Source organism: Haemaphysalis longicornis, unplaced genomic scaffold (genome assembly GCF_048455015.1).
Source record: "Haemaphysalis longicornis isolate Haplotype H1 unplaced genomic scaffold, Haemaphysalis longicornis Haplotype H1 scaffold_1, whole genome shotgun sequence".
Lineage (NCBI taxonomy): Eukaryota > Metazoa > Arthropoda > Arachnida > Ixodida > Ixodidae > Haemaphysalis > Haemaphysalis longicornis.
In genome coordinates this window covers 417,321,852-417,345,624 of record NW_027526203.1, presented here as the reverse complement: position 1 = coordinate 417,345,624, position 23,773 = coordinate 417,321,852, and the positions used below count along the sequence as shown (strand labels likewise).

Here is a 23,773-nt window from a genome sequence, read left to right as displayed (position 1 = left end):
GAATCCTAACATTTTGCGGTGCTCACTATTTATGAGGAGATCCTAGGGTGGCGCCCTATAATACCCTGGCAACCACGCCACTCGATTGTGGGGAAACAAAAAAGACGACCAAACTGTGGCCTACATTTCTGATAATCAGAATTCAAATAGTATTTACGAACTTTTTAAACATGGTTTTAGTGCACGTAACTTTGAAGTCATTATTCAACTTATACACGTCGTTCGCGTATATTGTGTGGGCTATTTTACTGAGCGCTGTTTGAAAGAAACTCCGCTTACCTGACGTTTACCACCATGGCACCTTTCTACGCCAGCAGTTGCACTCGCTCACCCTTGCGATCAATGAACACACAACCGCTCCATTATATAATAAATCTTTTTAATGAAAAAGAGAGACAGCAGTTCCAAGGTTCCAGCGCAGTGTAGCTGAAGCCCGTCGGCTGATTAACTTATTTCATTCATTCCAGGAAAAGGAAGACCGTCGCGCCCGCCTATTAGGTTACCGACTCAAGGCCAGCTGAGGCCTCCGATACAAAGAGGTAGCGCACGGCAGCTGCTAAACACAGCCGAGTTATAGGGCCATAATACACTTCGGCTGTTCACATATGCAGGTAAAAAAAGCTTTGCCGTCAGCGGGTACGGCTGCCGTTGCAGCTGCAAATATCAACGCGGCCTCCTCTCTTCACGTCCACGTTCTCTCTTTCTGCCGTTATAGAAACAGAGAAACAAAAACAAAAACAAAAACAAAGAGAACAAAGGCCTCCGCAATGGTTTTATTTCTTATGTGTGCGCGTATTTTTCATATATCTGTTCATCCGGAGGGCGAACTTAGCGCGACCACCCTTGCATAGTGCGAATTGCAAAAAGAAAGCTCTGCTTTTTTTTTTAATTATTGCTGGCATAAGAAACAGCGGGTGCTACTAGACAGAGGCAGAAGCTGCAGTTAGTGGCCTGTATTTGTACATTGCGTATTCGTTCTGTGTCCATCCTGGCATCCGTTTTCTTTCCAAACCATCGCCGGCCACTTCATTCGCCTGAATGTGTGTCTTTTGGGGGGGCTTCTCTACCGGCGCTCCAACTCTCAGGTATGTCCTGGTCGTCGCTTAATTGGCCTTTTGCGGCAGTTCTTCGAAGGAAGTGCGTGGTATTCGCATGAGGCCCATTCTGTTTTTCTGGATTACCGGTCAACGTGAACACAAGGACCGGGGTTTGTGCTTTGCCTTGTGAGAACCGTGCTCCGGATTGCCGTTATGCTAATGAGAGATAAATATTTTGAATCACGGTATCCTGCGTTGCTATGCTTGCGTGGTTTGGCTACAATACGCATCCCCGCAGTTTGTTTCGTCGTGAAAGCCCATTATCTGACGGCCTAGATCTTCTCAGTAGCACTGCGAAATTATGAGGAGCTCGAATTTTATAAGTTCACAATTGTCGTACAGGCAAGGTACACAGGTTATTTTCCGATAGACAATGGCAGCGTGCTGTCGTGAGATGCGCGTAAAATAAGAACAAAAAACAACTAGAGAGCGTATCTCATAACTTTAGATTTGCTTTTGTCTTACCACATTAGAGTCTTACCAATTGCGTTCTGTCAAGTACAGGAAAGGCTGCAGGCCCAGGATTTAAATTTTACCCCGTGTAAAATATTGCGCTGTAAGGAGTCTGCAAAGAAATGTCAACCGCCAGCCCGCGGCCGGCATTGCTCTGTTCTCTTCCTGAGTTGAAATATCGACGCTTACCCTGGTACTCTGAGTCCTTCCTCCACTCGAGCCTCCAGTGGAGAAGATCCTTGAAATCGATTTCCCCATGCGTAAGCATTGCGGAATCTTCCCCTCAGCCGAGTGGAGGGAGGATTCCGCAATGTTAATGCATGGGCAAATCGATTTCAAGGGTCCCCTGCACTGGAGGCTCAAGTGGAGGAAGAACTGAGAATACCAGGGCTAGTGTCGGAATAGGGTTTTACGCTGTCATGCTTTGGCAAACAGTGCAAGAGTCCGCAAGGAATATACTATGTTCATTTGTCCCTGGTTCTGCAAAACACAACACTAGTGTTTAAAAGCAACACGCCTATTCAGATTGAGCTCAGTAAAAGCCTGTGTATTTTTGTCGTCTATACTCTAGAGCGTGTAAGTGGCGGCCTCTATGGACTCTATGCACCATGGAGGAAATAGTTCAGTAATCCCTCGTTAACTCGAACTCGGATATCTCGAAATATCGGTTAAGTCAAAATTTTTTTCGCTCTGCTTTCACCTCCCAGTAGGCGCCATGCATTTAGCCCACTTGATCTGGAAACGTTTTTTCGTGGGACCGCGGATATCTCCAAATGTTGACGCAGAGGACACAAGGCAAAGTCCGCAACAGACAGCTGGTAAGGTCTCCGTTCTAACGCTTAGCTCGCACTACGCGCCTAACGCGGTCGTGAATGACAAATTTAATGCCGTACAAGGCCTACGTTACCCTTACCGGAATGCTGTCCGGCGCCTACATCGTTGAGAGAGCTGTTGACGATGCAGCTGATCATGAGGACGAAGAGGAACCTCGAGAAGTGCCTACGACAAGAGAAACAACAAAGATGCTGCGCGTGCTTCGCAACAAGGTAGAATGCAGCGGTGGCGACCAACGATTGATGCTATGCATTGAGCAGTTCGAGAACGCTTTTCTGGGACCAGATCCGAATGCGAAATAGGCCAGCATCAGACAGTTCTTTCCTTCGCAATAATAAAAATTCTTCTTTCCTGCGAACTTTTTTGCCTTTATTACAAAGGCTCCCTGTTCAATGGAGCTCTTTTTATCAGCATTAGCTCTTATTTCAGTGACCTGGCCACAAATTTTCGGCGTTTCCCTTACCTCGAAACTCCGCTTATCTCGAAATTTTCAGTGGTTTTTTTGCGACCTCCACTTAAAGAGGGATTACTGTACGTAGGAGAGGCCTCGGTGTCACTAATACTGAAGCCGCTCCGCCATCTTGGGAAGTCCACGGAGTTCACTACCCTTTCATACTCCGCTGATTCGCCTCGCAATCTCCGCTGCTACTTCCGATCACGTAGCAGCTGATGGGCCACGCGCATGCCGAAGCTCCATGCGGATGTCCCGAAGATCTGCCGGCCGCCGCAACGAAGCGACACAGACTCTCTACGGGCATAGTTGGAGTGCTGCATAAGAAAGAACGTAACTTTCGTTGCATTCTTTTCAATGAATGAGACATAGGAGGCTTAGAGTTTTATATTAGTATGAAACTCTCTTAGGGGCATTCTATGACCAGATGGGAAATTGACTAAATCCTTGCGACGACATAATGCAAGCCGCCGAAGATGCCAGAAGGAATTCGGCCAGCAATTTGCGGTGTAATTATTGGCGAAAAACAATGGGCAGGCTTTCTAGTACGCACAAAATTGCGTTATTTCAATAGGCCGAGAAACGAAAACGAAGATGTTGCATCACGTAGGCAGGTTTCAGTTTCGCTTTCGTTTCCAAGCCTGCTGGGAAGCCACGATGACGTTATCAGTCAACGAATGTGACGAAACAACGTATAGATCGCTATCGAATGTTCACAATCAGAAGTTTGCAGACTGTGCCACACTGGTGGAATGATAGTCTCAGCGGTTACTAAGCAAAGTGGACTGGGGTCGAGACAGCCCATACGGAATACGGCGCTGAAGAAGAGGATTCTGAATATACAGACGCAACTAGCCACTCGAGATACTTTGTAGACTGTGGTTGGGAGTGGCCTTCACGGAAGCCTACTCCTTCCTCATCGGGATGGCCAGCAGCGCCCACTGTGACGCCTGTGGGGCGGAAGAGACTATAGAACATGTGCTGTGTCGCTGCCCCGAATACTCGTCGGAGATGAGCGTGCTTGCCACCGCGCTCAGCCGATTGGACAATCGGCCATTTACAGTGGAAACTATTCTGTCATCGGTCTTTACCATCGACTTCGCAGAAGGCGACGAAAGCCTTTTTACGTTTCCTGAGTGAAACGAACTTGCGTGAAAGATAGTGCCCGAAACGGGACTAGAGTGCGCGCTTTTTCACTCCTATCTCTTCCTCTTCTCCCGCTCTTTTATTCCCTGAGCCCCATTCCCCCAGTCCCGGGTAGCAAACCGGCTCTACACCTGGTTAACCTCCCGGCCTTTCCTTTCTTTCTTCTTCTTCTTCAGCGGTTACTGATAAAATCAACCAATTACACTTGTTTCGCCGATGTGTCTGCCAGCTGTCCCCTCCAAGCTTCTTCGCAGACATTACTAAAACTTAGGCCGGGTTCAGACTGTTGCCGCAACTATCGCAATAACTTTGCAGTGCCCCTGACGTGTAACTTAATTTTAAGTACGGATAGAGTAGAGCTGCCATAAAGCAAACGACTATACTTACTAGGCATGAGGGTGCAGTTTTGGAACTCGCTCCTGAAACTACTAAATTTCTCGTCATATCTCTACCCATCGTAACTAAATTTCGGGTATTAGTTTCACGCAGCAATAATTCACATTTAAAATGTGTGCGGCACTTTCAGTTTGTAATTAGCTTACTTTTCCTCACATATATCCCAGTTGTAACGTAAAGAAAGGAAAATTACTGCTGCTGTTGTCCGAATACCAATTCATTGTGCGCCTCGGCGGCCGCTTTTCTGATGGATGCGATCTACGTGAGCATCATCGTAGAGTTTTTAATCTTACCTAGAGGAGAATCTGTATAGTGTGGATGGATTCAGCGAAAGAGACCTGTGTCCGATTGAACCATGGGTAGTACGTAGTCCAGCTATGGTATGGTCAGCAATGATCTTGTGACTACGCAAATTAAGTTTATTATGCAAAGAACTGGAAGGAAATTTTGCCTTACTCGTCCGACTGAAATTATTCTCAAGCCGATTAAGCCTCAAAATAAATGACAGGTTTTGGAAGGGAAAAAAATCGTGCCTATCTTTTGTCATACGCCCCAAAATTCAGCGGGTCACCATTAAGTATTTAGAAATTACTAATGCGCTGAACGGAGTGTTTTCTTGCTTTGAGCGATAAAGTGAAGCAAATATAGTAATTAGAAGGCCCTTAGTGTATTTTTTACAGAAATAAAAAAAAGACATGCGACAGGTCTTGGCTCAGGCAATGCTCCTGACGGCAATGCAGTCGACGATAATCATGAAGGTTTCCATTTAGCTGACAAATAAGTTTGATTGTTTTATATTAGCGTAATACTTTGCGAAATGACTGGCTCAGCTTAGCAGATTTCAATGCAGAATGTGCTCTTTTACCAACTGCTACCTGCAGCTACCTAGCAGGTTTACCGTCAGCAAAGGCTATGTTGTGTTGGCGGCCGCAAGCCAGCAGGCGAAGGTGAACACGAGAACAACCGAATTATTCAGATTTATCTTACTATTCAATGACCGCCAAAACCTAATCAGTTACCTCACTACGCGCATCACCACTTGCCGCTAGCCTTGAAAGGTGCGCGCAGATTGCTTGGTTCCGCGGCATGCAGGTATGTTACCAGGATGCCTTCCCAGCCCATCGCTACATTGGACAGTAAGCTCCGCGGCTCGCATTCACAAGACAGGGCGCTTTCAAGCTTACTTTCCACGAATACTAGATACAACATCTGATGCAACGCGAGTGAAGGCCGAAAACAGAACTAACATACGAGAAAATGAAAAAACTCAGTTAGCGTGCTCAGCAAGTGACTTGATCAGGCACGACAGTACTTGCTATAACACACTGTTTAAGCATTGTATCCCGTTCGCTGCTTATATTTACCGCTGTAGAGTAAAACAAAGCCCCATATCACTGTACCGGGCCCTCAGTGCTGATTAACGTAGCCTTCCGGAATAATGTCAAGATGGTTCGGGTACTTTTCCTTTAGGTGTTCAATTACCAAGGATCTGTCAGCGTCTAAAGGTATATTCCTCTTTGATTTCATGTGAGGAAAGTATAGCTTACACTAGAGGCTCTTATAAGACCATTGCGGCATGACACGATGGTCTGCTTCTACCCTGGCCTCAGCAAAGATTACAGCTTAGCGATCAAAAATGGGCCTCATGCGATCGTCTCTGCAGGCTCGTCATGTGCGGTAGTAAGAGGTGCCCGACGCAACTTATGTGCTCCCCACAGCATGCTGCTAAGGGGACAACGCTGTTCCCAGCGATGCGATGGTTGGCAGCCCCACACACCACATTGGATACTGCGTAGGGAGGTGTCGCGCTTTCTTATGAGCTTCCTTCGGCACACGGAACTCACAAACGCATTGTGATACGTCATGTCATTAAAGCATTAGGCGCTGCTGAGACGGAGCCATTGCCGGCATATCTTGCCAGGGTAACACCGCCTCACCTAACAACACCACCAACCAACCAACCTCTTTGTGTCTTAGTGCGCAGCACTTTGGCGGCCGCTACTGTGGTTCGGCGGCGGCGACGGCGTCGTAACCGAGCGAGCGAAATCAAAAAGAAAACTGCGGAGGAAAGTGTGGCGAAAGTGTGAGGGGGAGGGCAGTATGCTGAGCCCGCCCGAGACGCTCGTCGGCGGCGACGCTTGGCGAAAGTGTGAGGTGGGGGCAGGGAGACATGCTCCTCGTTGCGTGGCTCATTTGAACCACACGACATTTGCGGTGGAGGCTCAAACGCCATTTACAACAACATGCTCGGCGACGGCGACGCTTGGCGAAAGTGCGAGGTGAGGGCAGGGAGAGATGCTCCTGGTTGCGTGGCTCATCCGAACCACACATTTGCGCGGGAGGTTCAAACATGATTTACAACAACATGCTCGGCGACGGCGACGAGCTGCGATATAACGGCAGAGTAGCGCGCGCCGCCGTGCGTTCGCTGATCACGCGGTCACTTCCTGGGATGCAGCAGCTATGCGCCGTGACCGAGAAGACTGCAGTTCGCGTTGACAACAAATTTCGCGTTAGGGAGTATAGTAATCGTCAGCCATTTCTATTTTTTATTCCTTTACACTAAGGACCCTTGCGGGCGCTGCATAGGGGTGGGGGGGGGGGGGGGGGGGGTGAAAAAAATTATGATATAATAGCAGCTACAATTGCGGGAATATAAACATATTCAAGTAAGGCGTTGTCCTGCTGAGCCCAGGGACGCGGGTTCGATTCCCGGCCGCGGCGGCAGCTTTTCTGATGGAGGCGAAAAGCGAAAATGCCCGTGTGTTTCAAATTGCGGCGCACGTTAAAGATCCTCAGAAGGTCAAAATGAAATCCGGAGCCCTCCACTGAGGCGCGCCTCATCGCCTGTAACGTCGGAGCGTTAAACCTCAAAACCGAGCAAGGTGTTCAAGTCGAAATGTACAGTAGCGCAATAAGGATATAGAAAAGGGGCAATCGTTACGCAATTCCAGCATGCCTATGTACATGATCAAAAAAGGACACAATTCAACATTGAAAAATGATTTCGACATGGAGAAATAATTGCAACTCTTCCAAGAATGTGTCGTGGTTGATGAGGGTGACGATATTACGTGGGAGCTGATTCCAGTGACGAATAGTGACAAATAATGCGACGCACGCCCTATGAAACATGTCACAACCAATAGGAATTTCGGAGCCTGCAACAGACGCCGACTCCGGTTTGTTGTTTGGCTCAGTGGGCCAGTTAATTCTTACGCATCAAAAAGTTGACCCGTCACAATGTCGCACCCAGTGCCTGTGTTTTGGCTCCCCTTTTTTCCGATCAACTTATTTCTGAAGCTTCCTTGCTGCCACCACAATTCGACCCTGTTCAATAATAATGTCATATAATAGCTGCTAAGTCTTCCTGAAACAATCAGAATACATAATCGTAACACGCTAAGCATAACAAGGCGGTACGCCTACCCCAGGCAGTAAGCTACGCGATGTTATCGACGCCGCCTGCCTATAATTCACGGCAAAACACCACCACAGTGGATCGGCATCACGCTAATAATCTCGGCAGCCCTTGCTAGCCGCAAGTTTTCGGAAGAATACCTAAATTAAGCCAACTTTGGTGGGCATGAAAAAATTCAGGGAATTGTCTGCTAATGTGCAGCATTCTTACACCGCTTATTGTCTTCCTTGTGATTCTTGTAACCAGATATCGTGATTAGTTGCCGTATATGTTGGTGTTTTCTATTGTTTTAATGTTTTCTTTTGTTTATTTTGGCCCACGATATACATTTGAACTGTTATAGCGATTAACTGTCATAATTGCGCCAATGGTGTATTTTTCCGCAGATGCAAGATATAGTGTACGGTTGGTCTGTTGCCATGATATTTTATGTTCGTCTTTCCATCCTTCTTCGCCGGACTAGAATAGGGAAGTGTGATTACCGCCGGTCCGCTTCTATGGCTGCCGCCGTCGCCGCCTTCCATGCATACGCGAGATGGCGCTAGCGGTCGTTTACACGTCGAGCTGAGCGCACGATACATGGCCGTATACGCGTTTTTCACTCTCTTCGTCCTACATGTTTGTCGCGCTTGTCACAGTTATGCTAGATGTCGTCTGTGTCTGCGATAAGCCACCGCCGTTATAGTCACTGTTTTGTGCTTTGTTGCACGACGGGTCCCAGAGGGTGTCCCTTTTTATGGTGCCGGAAGGCGAGTAAACGTGGCTCAAGTGGCAGAACAACACACCTCGAGCCGACAAGCCGCTCTAACATTTCGATCCGCAGTTAGCGTCGTGCGTCAATTTGAACGCAAAACCCAGGAGATGACACGTTCTAGCGCGAGGCGTTGGAAAACGAGTGTCCCATTGTGTTCTTTTAGTGCGCGTTACGCGAGGCGTTGGAAAACGAGTGTCCGGGTGTTTTAGTACCGTGACTACATGAGACGACAGGAGACGCCGACATCCCGAGCTCTTAAGGTGCTTCACCCCTAAAAGACTGAGCGAATGGGAGTTTGCGCCTCGTGAGGAGCGCCCGGCGTCGGCCAGACTTGCGCGTAGGCTTGCGCCACGTGAGGGGCTCGCAAAAAAAAAAAAAAAAAAAAAAAACGAGCGCACGTGAGCGTGCGCCTTGTGAAGAGTGCCCGGCATCGTCCAACTCCACCTTCGAGAACACTATGCTCAGCGCTCGTGGCGTGATCTCTCGCGTGCTCTTCTGTTCGCCAGTTAACGTCGACTTCCCGAAGCCGGTTGCCGCCGGTTCTAGCGAGTGCTAGCGCGGTTCACTTTGTGAGCGATGTGAAAACTTGCGGACAACACGATCCTGACCTGTCAGTCATGGGGAACTTTCAGGGGCAAGTTCGGAAATTCAGGTCAGGTGCAACAGCCGGGTCTCCGACGTAGGGAGAGGGGCGGCCAGCTCAGCAGTTTCTCCAGCCTCGCAACACTAGTGGAAGCTGCGCCCATTTATTCTTTGCATTCTTTCCGCCTTGATTGCAATGCACTGGCACTTGGCGGCGCGGCGGCGCTACGGAACTACGGCGACTGTCTTCCCCTTGGTGGTCGAGCGTAGGAGACGACATGGTTTACGAGCTTTACAAGCTACCTGTGGGACGTGGTAGACGTAATTCTCGCCTTCTGCATATGTGCACGGCAACTTTAAACGAGTGTGCATGTTAAATGTTAACTTCCGGACGCGCACCGGCATGCTTGTGTCAATAACAACGTTAAACGAAACAAAGTAATGGTGTCAACAACAGGTACAATTTTGCTAAATTGCGTTGTTTACAACTGCTGCAGTAGGTTCAGATGTTAGTGAGACGATAAAAACATTAAGGCAGATGAACTCTCCCTATATAAACAAGCAAGGGCACGGGAGGACTCGAGAACCGCAACTCTAACGTCGAAGCGGAGAGGTCTCCGCCTACAGCGCGTACACCATGATGACGTTATTGTGACCAGACGGCGCACTATCGCGACTACTGCGACCATATCCTCGCCGGCAGAGGCTTAATCTTTTCTACATGGTTTAAAGGATGACTTTTAAATCTTGAGCCGTCCTCGTTGTGGAGAAATTTAAACTTTAGCTACTGCATGAAGCCGCAGGTCAGTTAGTTCTTAAATTCTAGCTACCTTCGTACATTTAAACTAGTTAGCGTTTCCGTTGTGGAATAAGGCACTTTTAAAACGTCTCTCCAGGCAGATAGCCCGAAACATCCGCGTATCGTTGCTGATATATTCGTCGATTAAAGACTGCCTGTCATACCTTCGAACCCTTGAACTTTAAGGACGCCTTTATCATACGCTTCACCTGGGAGCTTTTCCGTATAACAGAAGAGCGTCATTTCACCGGTAGTTGAAGCATCTAAAAAGACGTCTCATACCCAGCAGAGAATCGAATCTACAATATCTTCGCAAAATATAAAATCGCCTTATATCCATGCCTTATCTTCTAAGCTTCAACGGTCGCAGCTCTCCATCCGTTTTACGACCCCCCCCCCCCTCCCCATCCCACTCCCAACTTCAAAAAATAGAAACCTGCTCATCGCGAACATATTTAACGCGGTATGTCTGTGGCTGCACACCTACCGCAACAAAAATACTGTCACAGGAAGTACGCAATCCAGTTTTGGGGCGCTTCGACGATGGCTCTGCTGTCTTGGAGCAAGCCCGTACGGTCGCTTTATTAAATAACAAAAGTAGATCTCTCTCAATGAGTTTTTTTTTTTCATTTTATTCGTTTCTGGACCGATTACAGCTTTTGTAATCAACGCAATTTACCATAATTGACCATGTTGTTCGCACTGTTATAACTCCGCTGCACTGCACGTTATTCCTGAACCAAGCGTGTCAGTTTTAGACCAGCAACTAATATGTACGCTCGGTTTACGTATCTACGGATGTATGAGGAAAGCGGTAATCGCTCCTACAGAGCTCCAACGGAAACAGCGTCAACTGCGTCGCTTGCTATCGCTCCGAAGCGGAGATGGCCGGCAAAGCTCAGTAGAGCGGCCTCGCGGCCAAGCGCCCGTGCATAGCTTCTGCAGAAGGCTCTTTCTCGCCAATACCGCAGTGTTTACGCGTCGCAGTCATCCTGTCACTTTCGTTTCGTTACCTTGACATCGCTCGTTGTTTCTGCGAATAGCGAGAACCTCGTGTTTGTTCCCCCTGGAGCGGCGAGATAGGGAAGCCCGTCCGCTCAAATCACCTCGCCCAGCTGGCCTCCGCTAAGACGACCGCAAGCTCTCCGCGCACGATCGGCGTACGCGCTCCTTAGCACGTGGCGGAGCAACCGCGCATGCGCGCAAGCGAGGATGCTAGGTTTGTGACCTTATTTCCTAGCACTCCGCAGCCCGAGAAACGGCGTCCCTTAGCTCTTGAGGCGTAAAGTTGTCTCGTCCTTGTTGTCCGTTGTTGCTCGAAAAAAAAAAGCGGCTTTTCACCTAGAAGGTCGACTCCAATTTGGATTTTCAACCACTCTTCAGACAAAGACGCTCTGGCGGGCGACACCTAGGGAATTCGGGTGAAAAATTCGGCGCTGCCTCATGCGGTGAGTGAAGACAAATCTCCATTAGCGAACGATTGTACGCGTCACTGCGTCGCACTCTGCTACGTAAAAAACAAGACAGGAGCCAGGCGTCCCAAATCTACTTTATTCCTCAGAGCGTCTGCCCTCTCTCTCGCCTCTCCGTTCGTCGCTCTCTCGCTCTCTCCTTCTGGCTTTACCCTGAAAAGCCACTTTTCGCTTAGCTCGGTGCCGCCGGAATTCTAAAGGAACACCAATTCGCCCGAGGAGGGAGAAGCGTGATTGCGTGGAAACCGAGGTTGACAGGTAAAAAGGCAGCAAGGAAGATAAGCTTTGGCGCGACTCGCTACAGGTCAACAGCGACTTCTTGCTCGCTTGTCTTTCCGTAGTGTACATCCACAGCGTTTATCGACTGCAACTCCCCGCCGCTATGCAGCCGTCCAAAAAATCCTTGAGAAAAACGATTGCCGTGGCCCCGAAGAAACTACTCGATTACGAAGTCAGGTTCGCTGAGCTGCATGCCAGGGCCCTGGCGGCCGGGTTCTCACCCAAAGAGCTCTCTGAACTGGCAGCAGTTAAGAGGTTTCATCGCAATGGTACATACAAAGTTCTGTCGGCGCAGTTTCTCACCAGGGTCACCAACTCCGTTCGAGCTACCATTCGATTTCGCCGCTGCATGAAGCTCCTGGCCGGGATACTTATATTCTCCACAGTCCTTCAGTTTTGGCGCTTAGACCTTTGTCGTCAGAGCGGGTGGGTCTCCTTGTTTATTGACAAGCGAAGACTTACCTCAGAGCCCTGTGTCTTCGAGATGCCAGCCAAGATACAAAGTAGCATGATGCCTCCCTTCGACTGCAACGTTTGCAAGAGTCTGAGGAAGGTTTCAAGAAGATCAGCCCTGAGCCCGCTTGACTTCGACGAAATGCAAGTATTGACATTGTAGTTCTGATATTTTCGTCATCTGAACTTCTTTTTTTTTTAACGCAAAATGAACGTATAAAAACGAGCTAGAACATTAATGAAGGCTGTTATAAAATTTATTTCTTTTGCCTCTTACCACAGTTTAAAGCCGTCGTAAGTGCATCGGAATGCGTAACAGTGTCTCAGTCGCAGATTCCATTCCTGACACCTAAAAATAACAGAAAAGTGCTTTGTTATGAGCTACACACTGTCGAAGGCGCAGGAATGTATAAAACTTTGCTTAAAGCCTGTCAAGTTGCCCTGCTGAGCGAATAAGTCTAAATGCAATGCTGGCTGTAGGAAGCGACATCCATACTCTGTCAGCACAAAACAACACGACCACGGTGAGTGTTTCTCATAATGTATGAGCGTTACTTAGTGCTATGGTACAGTCGTTTCGAAAGGCAATAAACACCTCGAGACATTTAGTCTGTGGAGTCGTCAGGGGGAGTAGGGGTTCAAAAATATTATTCTCCCTATTTCGTTCCTGTCTGTCTGCTTCATCGCCTCCCCCCAACTCCCATTACATCTGCACAAAACTGTATTGCGTGTTTACGAACTAAGTTGCTCGGGTGGAATTATTATATTTTTAATCGATAAATTTTCATATAGATTTCGATTGACAAAGAAAGACAACCTCACTAACGGGCCATTCCATCTAGGGGCATTGAAAAAAATGTACTTTTGCCCCGAAGTAATGCGCCAGAGGAGGAGAGCATTCACTACTGTCGAAATTAATATGCAAGTAAATGCACTGCAATCTCACTGCGCTCTTCCTTAATACGTAAATATGACACGAGGCTCTGACGAGAGGAGAGAGGGTATGGGTAAGCAACAGTAAATTTAATGACAAGGCAATACCTAGCCCGTGTCAAAATTATGAGGCCAGAAATGCCCTGTCTTATTACCTATCTAGCGCGCGTGCTGGATTTTATCAGTTTATTATCTTCCATCTGCAGTGGACTAAACGTTCACTAATGAAGTTCGGAGTTGGTCTAGTTGGTGGAGGACATTTAAGTGGTGAATAGAGCAACTAAACAAGGCGGACAGGAATGACGCACACGGACGGAGCGATATAGACAGCGATATCGAGTACAGAATTAGGCTGTTTTTCCAACTAGGTTGGTGTAGTGCACGTACATTGAAAATGCTTGCGAGAAGACTGATTTTTAAAACATCTAAAACATCTTGAAGAACAGTGTAACGCTTGCACATCTGTTGTAGCCCTTTTTTGGCCCCAAATAGAACTGACGTGTGCCACATGACACCAAACTTAAGGATTTTCTCCCTAGACTGGAGTTCGAAACTTCATCAATGGATAGCGATCATAGGTTCGACGTAATGGGATGGAGCTGCCTTTGAAGTACCTGGGATACCAGCCTTTTAAAGTTCGTGATTAATGGGTAGAGCCTACATATGAGCCATTTTGTGCGGTGTAGAGTAAGTATACAGACAAATTTAGTATACCTAATTTCTATAAAGTGCGCCTAAATTTTGCATGCACCGGTGTTTTCGTATTTTCTATCACTTAGGAATAAAGTTTGCAAAGCCAGCAAGCGAATTTTAGTTTTCGTGGGTGACATATCAATACATTAGGCATAGCCCCACCATGAAATGTCCGGATATCCTACTTGAAACCAGAACTATCGCGTTCAGCTCACTGCAATACGGCTTTACTCTAATCTACCCTCTCCTATCTAAACCAGAACTAAGCCTTACAAGCACACTTTATTGATATTTCAGCAACCAGTCATAAAGCACCTCAGTTAATACACCAAACTACTGTTGTTTTTATCCCCTTGCTTAATTTCCTACTCCCAGTGATGCGGCCTTCAAGAACACCCACCTCTGCCTTTCCTCTCAAATTTTTAAGACTACCAAAAATTAACTTCTCAGCACGTTGTAAGTTGGCATCGAGGGAGAAGAAATTTGTGCCATTTCTTCTTCTTTCGCAGCTCATTGGTAAGGTTTTTGCAATTTATCGCTAAAATCTAACGGTGGCAAGCTTATAGCTTTAAAATTAAGAGCGAATCTACGTGTAATACGTTTGGCGCTTCGGTACTGAACAATGGGCCGGTTGATGAAGCGGGCACGGCGGGGGGGACACTCTCCCGCAAAGTGGAGCACTGAGGGAAAGGGACTAGAGGCGAGTAGCCTCGCTTTGTGCAACTTGCTCAAGCACCTCGGTGCTTAGAAATATCCCGGTTGCCTGGAAACACTGAAGTTGAATATTACAAAAAATGACGCAGTGCGACCCATATACAGAGTTGCTGATTCCAGAGTTGGCTCTCAAGAATTCTTTGTTGAAGCGCCAAGGTGGCGAGGGCGCTTTTATCTATTGAACATTTCTATTACAGGTACGCCTACTCCGGGGTACCCGTCCTCGTCACCGACGGGGCGTCCAACTGGACTGCGCTGCAGTCCTTCTCGCTTGATTTCTTCGAGCGGGTGTACAGGAACTCGGACTTGAAAACCACCAAGAATATCTGCCAGTTTTTTCCTTACAAGACGGAATTTAAAGGCCTACAAGACGTTTTTAACATGACTGCCGAGCGATCGCGTCAGCCTTGGTACATTGGCTGGTAAGATAATAAACCTGTTGTTTATTTCCTTCTTTTTCAGCGGAGAAAAGTTCTTCAGGGCGTTTATAATATATTTACGAGCTATAAAAGTGATATAGGTACATCACCGGCTGCAAGCAGGGAAAGTTTGTCCCCGAAAAGTACCCAGTGCCCACTCAATAATAGTAGGAAGAAGGAATCTCAAATAAACATAAAAGAACAGTTTAATTGAAACTAACTCATTTTTGCTCATCCGAATGGCGGATATCGAGCGGTACTTCGATTGTCCCTTGTTAGCTGTGATTAGGTCCAGCATGAAGTTATACACGCCGGTGCTCTTTGAGCCAAACTTACTGACAGCCCCTGGTGGTTGTCACCGTTATGAGGATTGTATGAAAGTTTATTCTCTCTCTCTCTCTCTCTCTCTCTCTCTCTCTCTCTCTCTCTCTCTCTCTCTCTCTCTCTCTCTCTCTCTCACACACACACACACACACACACACGCGCACTTTTTTTTTTTGGGGGGGGGGGGGGGAGGCAGTGTCGCTGGAATACTAATACAGAAGTAATACGTACCTTTTACTACCCCCCCCCCCCCCCAGAGGCGCTGAGCACGAAAAGTGGGACCAGTGATTCTCTACATACGATTGCGGGAAAAGGGGAGGATGAATATTTGGTACAGCGTAAAATATGTAGATAAATTGATACAGGTGCGTAGGGAGGGAGGCAGGAAGCAAAATTTTGGAGAAAGTTTGGTCGTCTTTTCGGCAGCTATCAAGCTCGCAGACGATCGTTTATTTCACTGTGTGATGGCGACGGCGTAGATGCACCAGCTCACAGAGGGCTGCGACAACAATATCGTTTCTTCGTTACCGACCGCTGACTGAATGCCGCTGGTAGCGAAGAAACGAAGGGCGCATATCACTTCGTCCTCGACACTGAGCCGCCGCTGCCGCCGGCCGAGTTCGTCTCGCAGCTCATCTCACAGCTACCGCACAGTCGAGAGGTGGAATGATTCTGCAGGAACTTCGAACGGGTCAACATATTATGTACGGTTCAGCGCAAAAAAAAAGACAGGGGCTAGAAAAGGCACAACACAAGAGCGCACACAAGAGCGTATGTTGACACAAAATGGGTCAACATACTTACTGACCTCCTGTTTCGCCAGCTAGCCAACAACAAGGCCATGAAAATCGATGAAAATCGATAAAATCGGTGAAAAGTCACGTAGCCTTGTTAACTCGTGTTTACCTCTGCCTTCTCGAATTCGTGCCCTCTTGCTTTCGACAGCTGGACCACTACGAAAAGAAAGCATTGTTTCAAGGGTTGAAAAGTAAAGAAGTACGGCACCTGCTTGCTGGGTTTCTTCGAAACTCAGGCTTAATTTGACATCCTTAATTTTACTGTGGGTATGTGGGGTTGTAGGTGCTTATGTAGGCCTTCAACAGCGGTCCGGCTTTGTGACGGAGCACGGTGCTGGGTGGTTTTCTCACCACACTGCGCGCACAGAAGCCGAAGTAGAATCGTGATGACAGATTGCTACCGGGTGACGACCACCAGGAGCTATAACGCCACCAACGACCACAAACCAACCAACTGCAGCTGGAACCGCGGCAGGTTAGACAATAAGGAGGGTTGCTCAGGAAAAGAAGTGTCTTAGTTTGACGCCAGTATTATTAAACTCTCCACCTCCTGTTGTACTCTATACAGAAATTGCATTCGTAGTTGTTTTTATATAAAAAAAGAAAGGCAGGTTGTGGTATAAATGCACAGCGCTGACTGCTTTTTTTTTACGTCAGGTCGACGTGTCAGGCCCGTAGCACATTCATGCCATTAAACAGAGCATAGCTTCATAAAGTTCGGCCATGAGGGTTTGGACGTGGTTTTTGTGCCAAACAGTGTTCCCGACATGTCAGAAGTTTAAGTAATGTCGGCATGTTGCTGACGCACAGGAAAGAAGAGGTTCACTGCCACTGCATACACATGCTGCCATTCTCGTTTCATGGTCAAAATATTATCTCGATGTATCCTTGAAAGCGCGAAAACTAAACTATCTTATTTGAGAACGCACTGTGGAGATAATGCTTGTTCACGACTTTATAACACTGCTCGCACTCACTCATGCAGTAGCGACTACAATGCGGCCGAACACTTGCGCGCCAACTTTTAATTATTGCGCAGTAACACAATAAAAGCGCGTAAAACCTAATTATCATAGGCGCACATAATATTCCGGCTTGTATTCTGCTTGTAATGCTTGGGAAGGCGAGGTTTGCCACACTGAGCGAACGCATGTAGCCCGTTTTAGAACAGGTCATTAACTGATGGCCTCTACTCTCACTTTTACATCCCCCAGCCCTCGGTTCTGTTTTCGTATCCTTTTCTATTATTCACTTGAAAGGGACGTAGCCATCAAGGCTCACGTTTCAGTAAACCGGTCCCTTTTTTCTCTTCTCCTTCATTTATTCGGCTTTGCCACAGTACAACTAGTCTTGTTATGGTGCACCCTTTACAGGCAGCTGTCACAGAAAGGATGTTCGCTGCGAAAGAATACGGTTATATTCCATTTGAAGGAATTGGTAAGAACACGATGTGTGATCATCACAGGTTATTTATAAACACTAAAACGCTCCTGCACAATCCACAGCCAACCAATGCCAGGAGCAGGTTGAGGAGGGGCGGGCTGAGGACTTCGAAAACACGGTAGCATTAACGGACGAGCACGTGAGGGGAGGATGTGGCGACACAGTACACGGACTTACAGCGGTCGTCAAACGACGTATACTGCCGCTAATGCTAACGCGAAACGGCGCTAACGCTACCTTTCGTCTCTTCCTCACGGCCGCGCGGCCATGCTTTCGAAGTTCCACCACTAGCTCGCCCGACAATCCTCATTGCTCGGCTTGAGGACCGGTCCTCTTCAAGGACAGCAGCTTCTTGAGGAGTGAGAACAGGAGTGGTGGTCGACAAAAGTAACGATAGCGTTTCACTCATTCGTAATCCCTCCCTCTCCGCCTCGCTCATTAGGAGGAGCGGGATCGCGCCCCTCGTTCCTTTTGCAGGTCAGTGAGGATTCTACTCAATATTATGCATCATCACTTTAGGGAGTAGCGGGTCTGCTTGTGAAGAGGAACTCACAATGACGACGATGACGATGCATAGTAACATGCATATGGCCCTGCGCAAAAGGAAAAATTTGATGTGAGCCATACATCGTCTTCTAAGACAAAATCATTAACCCTGGATCGTGTATATTGTGGCGTAAAGGAAATGAGCTAGAAACCTGCGCTGCACTATAACACCAGAACCTCATACAAGGCTTTTAGACCTCAGCCACTACGCCTTGACGGTGAGAAAGGAAAAAACTTGGAATTAAGTTGTGACACCAGTTGCCACGCTTTCTGTCGTGTACACAGATAGTTCTGAGCATACACACGAGTGCGGTGGCTGCTTTAGCGTTTTCAAGTTACATTGATTGAAAGACATGTAGCTAAACAAAATGAACCGGATCATAGCTAGTCTGCTAAGCGGCATGAAGCAGACGCGTAGTTCCGCCATGCCGACGTAGTCTCGCATTAATCAGGCTTCCTGTCTTATTGCGCGCAGTATCCGACTACTAGTCTGGAATATTTGTTCAGGGCATACCCAAGCTGGTTTTCTCACTCTTTCAGGAGCAACTGCAACCCGGGCGTAGCTAACATACTTAGAAGACATTACCGTGCTCCTTATTTCCTACCATCGCACTCGGAAGGATCTACTCTTGACTGGATCTTCATGGGCAGTCCTGGTTATGGGGCTCACTTACATGTGAGTATCTGCATTACCGTCTGGCGATTTTATTGTTGAGCGGGAGGTGGCCTATAAGCCTCTCTCTGAGCTTACTAGTTGTATCAAAAAGATAAAGGGTACGCTTCCTTGACTCAAAGCATTACCTACTCTGTTGCATGGTCGCACGCTATGCGAGTGGATATTAATTGTTCTGGCCTGTGCTTTATTTTCAGCGCTTAGTTACCCAGTGCATCTCTCATAGACGTGATACCGAGCTTGAAGCCTCGCTCGCGAGATCATCACTGGGGAAACTGTAACTATTTATCGGCCCACATGGCGGATTCACTGCGTTAATACATGTGTCCACACAACCAGTTCTAAGCGGATGAAAAATTTTCCGCCAAAGTGAGCAGAATTGACAGTAATTAAATTACAGTAATTAAATTACTTTCTGCTGTAATGAGTAATGCAAGGAATCACTTTTGAGTGTTGGTAATTTAGCAATGTACTAAATAACGTCAGGCTAGTAATTTCATGGAAATCGCTCATTACTTTCCCAATTAATTACTTTTGACTACGATATAGGCTGTCCGCTTTTCTAACGGCATAAAAAGTTGACCAAGAAAAGTTGACCTAGTAGAGTTCCAATGCCCAGAGAGTCTATGGGCATTGGAACTCAACGAACATGAAGGAAACAACGCTTCGATGAGAGCTCTGCGTGTTTTCTCGTGCCTCTTCGTTCCCTTTTCATGCGTTTCAAAGTAATTTCAAAGTAGTTTCATTACTTTTGAAAAGTAATGGTAATGTAATGTCATTACTTTCAGCCACCTGTAATTTCTAATATAATTTGATTACTTTTTAGAAGTAATTTTGCCATCTCTGAAAGTGGGTACAATTTCGAGGGGCTGCTCGGTGGCCCTTCCTACGTTATCTCTACGCAGCCTTTTGTATACATAACATCAAATGTCAATGGAGGGGCTTACAAACCAAGCGCGCATAACTAAGAAGTTATCAACATTATGAACTTTTCTTTTGTTTTCATTCGGTCAACCCGTGCTCCTGCTTTTAAGACGCCGGTTTATGCATTCAGTGCGAACACATCAATGCTAAAAGATAATAAAGAACATTTTGAATGGAAATAGTGCGGATATTGCAACATACGCGGTCGCTCTGCTACACAAAACATTTGCTGCAAATTTTTTTCACTGGTACATTACCTGAGAACGCCCTCAGATCAAATCAGTTCGGTAAGCGATTAAGAAAAAAAATTAAAAGTATGCGCTGGTTTTCTAGCTTACAGTGCTTAAGCGGTTAATTAAAGGGGGCGCTGATTGTTAAGCAGTATTATGACGATGGACCATTCTATTTTTTTAATACTCCTGACCTCTGATACCTGGAAGATCGACCATGTTGGCAAACCTTCCTGGCAAGCGCAAATTCGAGGAAAAAAATTGTGGACGCTCAAGCCCGTTCCCGAGTGCTATGCAACGTGTCACGAGCTCCGGGTGGTCGTGCAGCCAGGCGAAATACGTGAGTCTCCTCCTGGTCATCTCCGCCTCTTCAGCCCTCCGTCACTAGGCGTAGCAGTTTCGTCCGCCTTTTAGACGTACCCGGACTGCATAAATGCTCCAAGGTTTTGGTAAAGCCCGTTGCACGGTTCATTAAGAAGCGAATTCCTTGAAATTTTGACCAACGAAAAAGAACGCAGGCATGCGAGGACGCTGTAACAAAAAAAAAAGGCATCGTGTGTATACGAAGGCAAGGGAAGACTTGTCTTGTTTCGTCGTCGTTAGCTAGGAGTTGTCCGTTGTAAAAGCGATGAAATAAGATACGCAGTTATAGTCTGTCGTCTTTGTCGCCTTAATAAAATTTAGTCCTACTCCTCCTCCTCCTCTTCCTCCTCCTTCTATTTATTTTCTTCTTTTCGTCTGCAATCTACCATTATGGGAACCAACGAAAACATTTGTTTTTTATCAACCAAACGAACCATACGCAGAAAAAGTGCGTCATTTTATCGCAGGTTATAGTACAGACATGGCGAATAAGCTTTTCGAAGCGTAGTGTGGTCGTCGTCAGTCGACGCAAAACCAGATGTCTTTTTTGTTTTATTTTGCCCCCACATAATTGAGATAGAAAGCGAATATGAGATGAGAGAGAGAGAGAGAGAGAGAGAGAGAGAGAGAGAGAGAGAGAGAGAGGAGAGAGAGAGAGAGAGAGAGAGAGAGAGAGAGAGAGAGAGAGAGAGAGAGAGAGAGAGAGAGAGAGAGAGAGAGAGAGAGAGAGAGAGAGAGGAGAGAGAGAGAGAGAGAGAGAGAGAGAGAGAGAGAGACTTTTGAGCGTTCTGTGGCGTAGTGGCCCCCGCTTGTGCCGGGTGGCCACTTCGGTAGCTCTGTTAACCATAGCGGTTTGCACCTGTGGTCTGAGGTCCCTAGCACCTTCGCCCACTGCTCTTCGAAAGTAATTGGACGAAACGGGTCTTTAGGACATCCCCACAGAATGAGAGGAAGGGTGGCGAGGTCACCGCATGCAGGGCATTCTCGGGAATGGTGTAAGAAGGGTGGGTAAGGTGGAGTTTTGCGGGATTGGGGAAAGTGTTCGTCTGGAGAAGTTGGGTTGGATTGGAAAAGTTGGGCAGGAGGGTATCTACGGCGGGAGAGGCGGGGATGGGTAGTGTGGAAAGACTGCCCTCCTGCGAACCTCCACCGACACAAGACTGAAGGCATAAGCTTGCTGATCTTCGGTTAAAAGCACAGTTCCTGTTCCGTTTGCTTAATAATATATGTGAAGGTAGTGCAATATCACAGCATTGTGATGGCACAAGTATGTCCACATTCTAATGCTGTCTTGTCTCTTTCCCTCTCTTCCAGTTGTAATCGATTCCAACCTATGGTACCACAAGACGGAGGTAATTGGAGAGGACATTAGCATAGCCATTGGGTCTGAGTATGATTGATGTACACGTCGGCTTCTTTGTCGCCTTGCCAGATGGCTAAGGATGTCAGACACAAAAATAAGGCTGCTAACTCTGTAATCTACCCTTGAAACCTGCACTCGTGCTAATAAACGTCTTTTGGCGACCTTCGCTGTGAAACCTTCTCAAAGTTATTTTTATACTGTGAGCACCTTTTTGAGTCTTACTTATGGTTATCACAAAGAACAGGCAAAGTGGCCTTCAGGCGATGCTTACGAGAAGGCAACAGTGGTTTGTCGACACACCCAAGGAGGTTGCACATGGGCCCAAGCGCTTCGCTTCCTTCAAGTTTGTTCCGCAAGGGGATTAAACACGAGATTCTAATTTTATATTGAACAGACGCAAACGCCATCGCGCTCGCCTCTATTGCACAAGATAAGTTCGTTTTATAGGGCGTCAAGCAAAATGGGGGGTCTGCTTTGCTGCAACAGAACAGACTGACCGAGGATAAAAGAGAGGTATGACGGCCAGGTAAGTGACTTTACAAGACACAGCCTGGGCTCAGCATTGCGCCCTGCTGTTAAAATTAGCCGTGGCGCCGCAGCAATCGAGATCGGGAACAAACGGTTGCGAGATACAACATCACGATGCTTTCCAAATCACCATCAAGCGGAAGAATCGATTAGTGCAAAAAATTGGGCAGCTAGAGCTTTGTCCGCACGGACAGGCACATGCCGTTTTGTAAATTGGCGTCACAAATATGCCCGTGTGGCCGCTGAAGGCTTCGGAAGGGGAAGCATCATATTATTCATTTTCAAAGTGTGAGCAATAATTACAAACAATAATCAATTAGGTGAAGTTGTAGAGTAGTTTTAGTGGATAAATGTGGTGCGGTCAGTTGTAAGATGGAAGGCGGGCATTACATACTGGGGTGCGCCCGTTTTCTGGGTCTACCCCTTGAAGTTCATGCATTCTAAATGCGGAAGAGAGCGAAAATCTTGAACGTTAGCGTAACTACTCAGTAAGCTAAGGATTAACCTTTAGCCACTTCCAATCGAACGCAGTTTTTTTTGCTTCGTACTCATAATATCTTGTCGGTTTCAGAACTTGTTAAGTGTTCATGGCCTATTAGTATATAATTTCATTATTGGAAACCTCCCCGTTTAGTAAATTCATACTGACCAATTTCCTCGGGGTAACTCCACCTTTTTCTTCAAACATGGACTATTTACTTTCGAAAGTAACAGCGAACTACGGAAACTTTTCAACTAACTTTTCGGCTATACACTTTTAAAATACGCTACCGCTCTCTATTAAAACATCCCGTACCACCTGTACATTAAAAAAAAATTTGCGGGTGTTCTTAATCCAACCTGAATAATTGGACTTGGTTGTATCATGTTGAGTTTTTTTTCTTTTTTCCTTGTATTACTAATATGTTTCTTGCTTACAATGTTCTTGCATATATACCGTAACTTATCTTGCTGATATTAGTTTTGTTTCTTTTTTCCTTGCAGTGCTACCATGTTTCTTGTTTATTATGTTCTTGTGCATATACCGTAATTTATCTTGCTGATGCTATTTGGCGTTTAGTTAATTGATATATTTCTTCTCATAACATGTGTTTCCGTCTGTTTAACGAATAACAGGAGGTCCCCCCTCTTCAGTCTCCGACTCTGGGACCTCCTTCTGAAATATTGTATTGTACACACTCTTGTTGTAACACAAAACGAAATAAATTTAAATTAAAACTCAAAATTAATTTTACCGCACAAAAAGGTTCCACATTTAATGGAACCTTTTGTTACTGTAGAACATGGAACGCCGTCACGAGGTACAAACTCGTCGCATGCTCTGTTAGTATTTCAGGGACAAAGTATCGGTTTCAACTAGCAGTTTTTTTTTCAAAATAACCCAGCCACGTATATTAATTAAAAGAACACTGCAAATACCATTTATTATTTGCCTCAAATTTGCATGTTTACTTTTTCTGAAAGATGTTTTGACTAAAGTTTTGCTTATATGAACTTCTTCAAGATTTGATTGTAACTGTTGGCTGGGCGGCTAACTCTAAGAACAAACAGACAGACGTGCAGACAAACAGACAGGCAGGCCTATATTTTTGCGTTTAAGTAGCCCAAGAAAGAATATCGTGTTAATTTTTAAGGACGCTCATTTATCGATGTAACCCCCTGTACATACATACATACATACATACA

General features: G+C 46.5%; 1 protein-coding gene across 1 annotated transcript; it reads left to right on the top strand.

Moving 5' to 3' along the window:
• The first annotated feature begins 11,199 nt into the window (after positions 1–11,199).
• LOC144172657 (bifunctional arginine demethylase and lysyl-hydroxylase psr-1-like) lies at positions 11,200–21,676 on the top strand. Its single transcript, XM_077701300.1, has 5 exons — positions 11,200–12,281; positions 14,675–14,899; positions 18,547–18,682; positions 20,044–20,173; positions 21,511–21,676. Exons 1-5 carry the CDS (start codon positions 11,788–11,790, stop codon positions 21,594–21,596), a joined length of 1,071 nt encoding a protein of 356 aa, XP_077557426.1. The 5' UTR covers positions 11,200–11,787; the 3' UTR covers positions 21,597–21,676.
• Positions 21,677–23,773: the final 2,097 nt, after the last annotated feature.

Excerpts from the sequence above, each read along its gene's own strand:
- LOC144172657 (XM_077701300.1), top strand. The coding sequence starts at position 11,788 with ATGCAGCCGTCCAAAAAATCCTTGAGAAAAACGATTGCCGTGGCCCCG. Across the intron at positions 14,900-18,546 it reads CAGCCTTGGTACATTGGCTG|GAGCAACTGCAACCCGGGCG; the intron begins GTAAGATAATAA and ends TCACTCTTTCAG. Across the intron at positions 18,683-20,043 it reads GTTATGGGGCTCACTTACAT|ATCGACCATGTTGGCAAACC; the intron begins GTGAGTATCTGC and ends GATACCTGGAAG.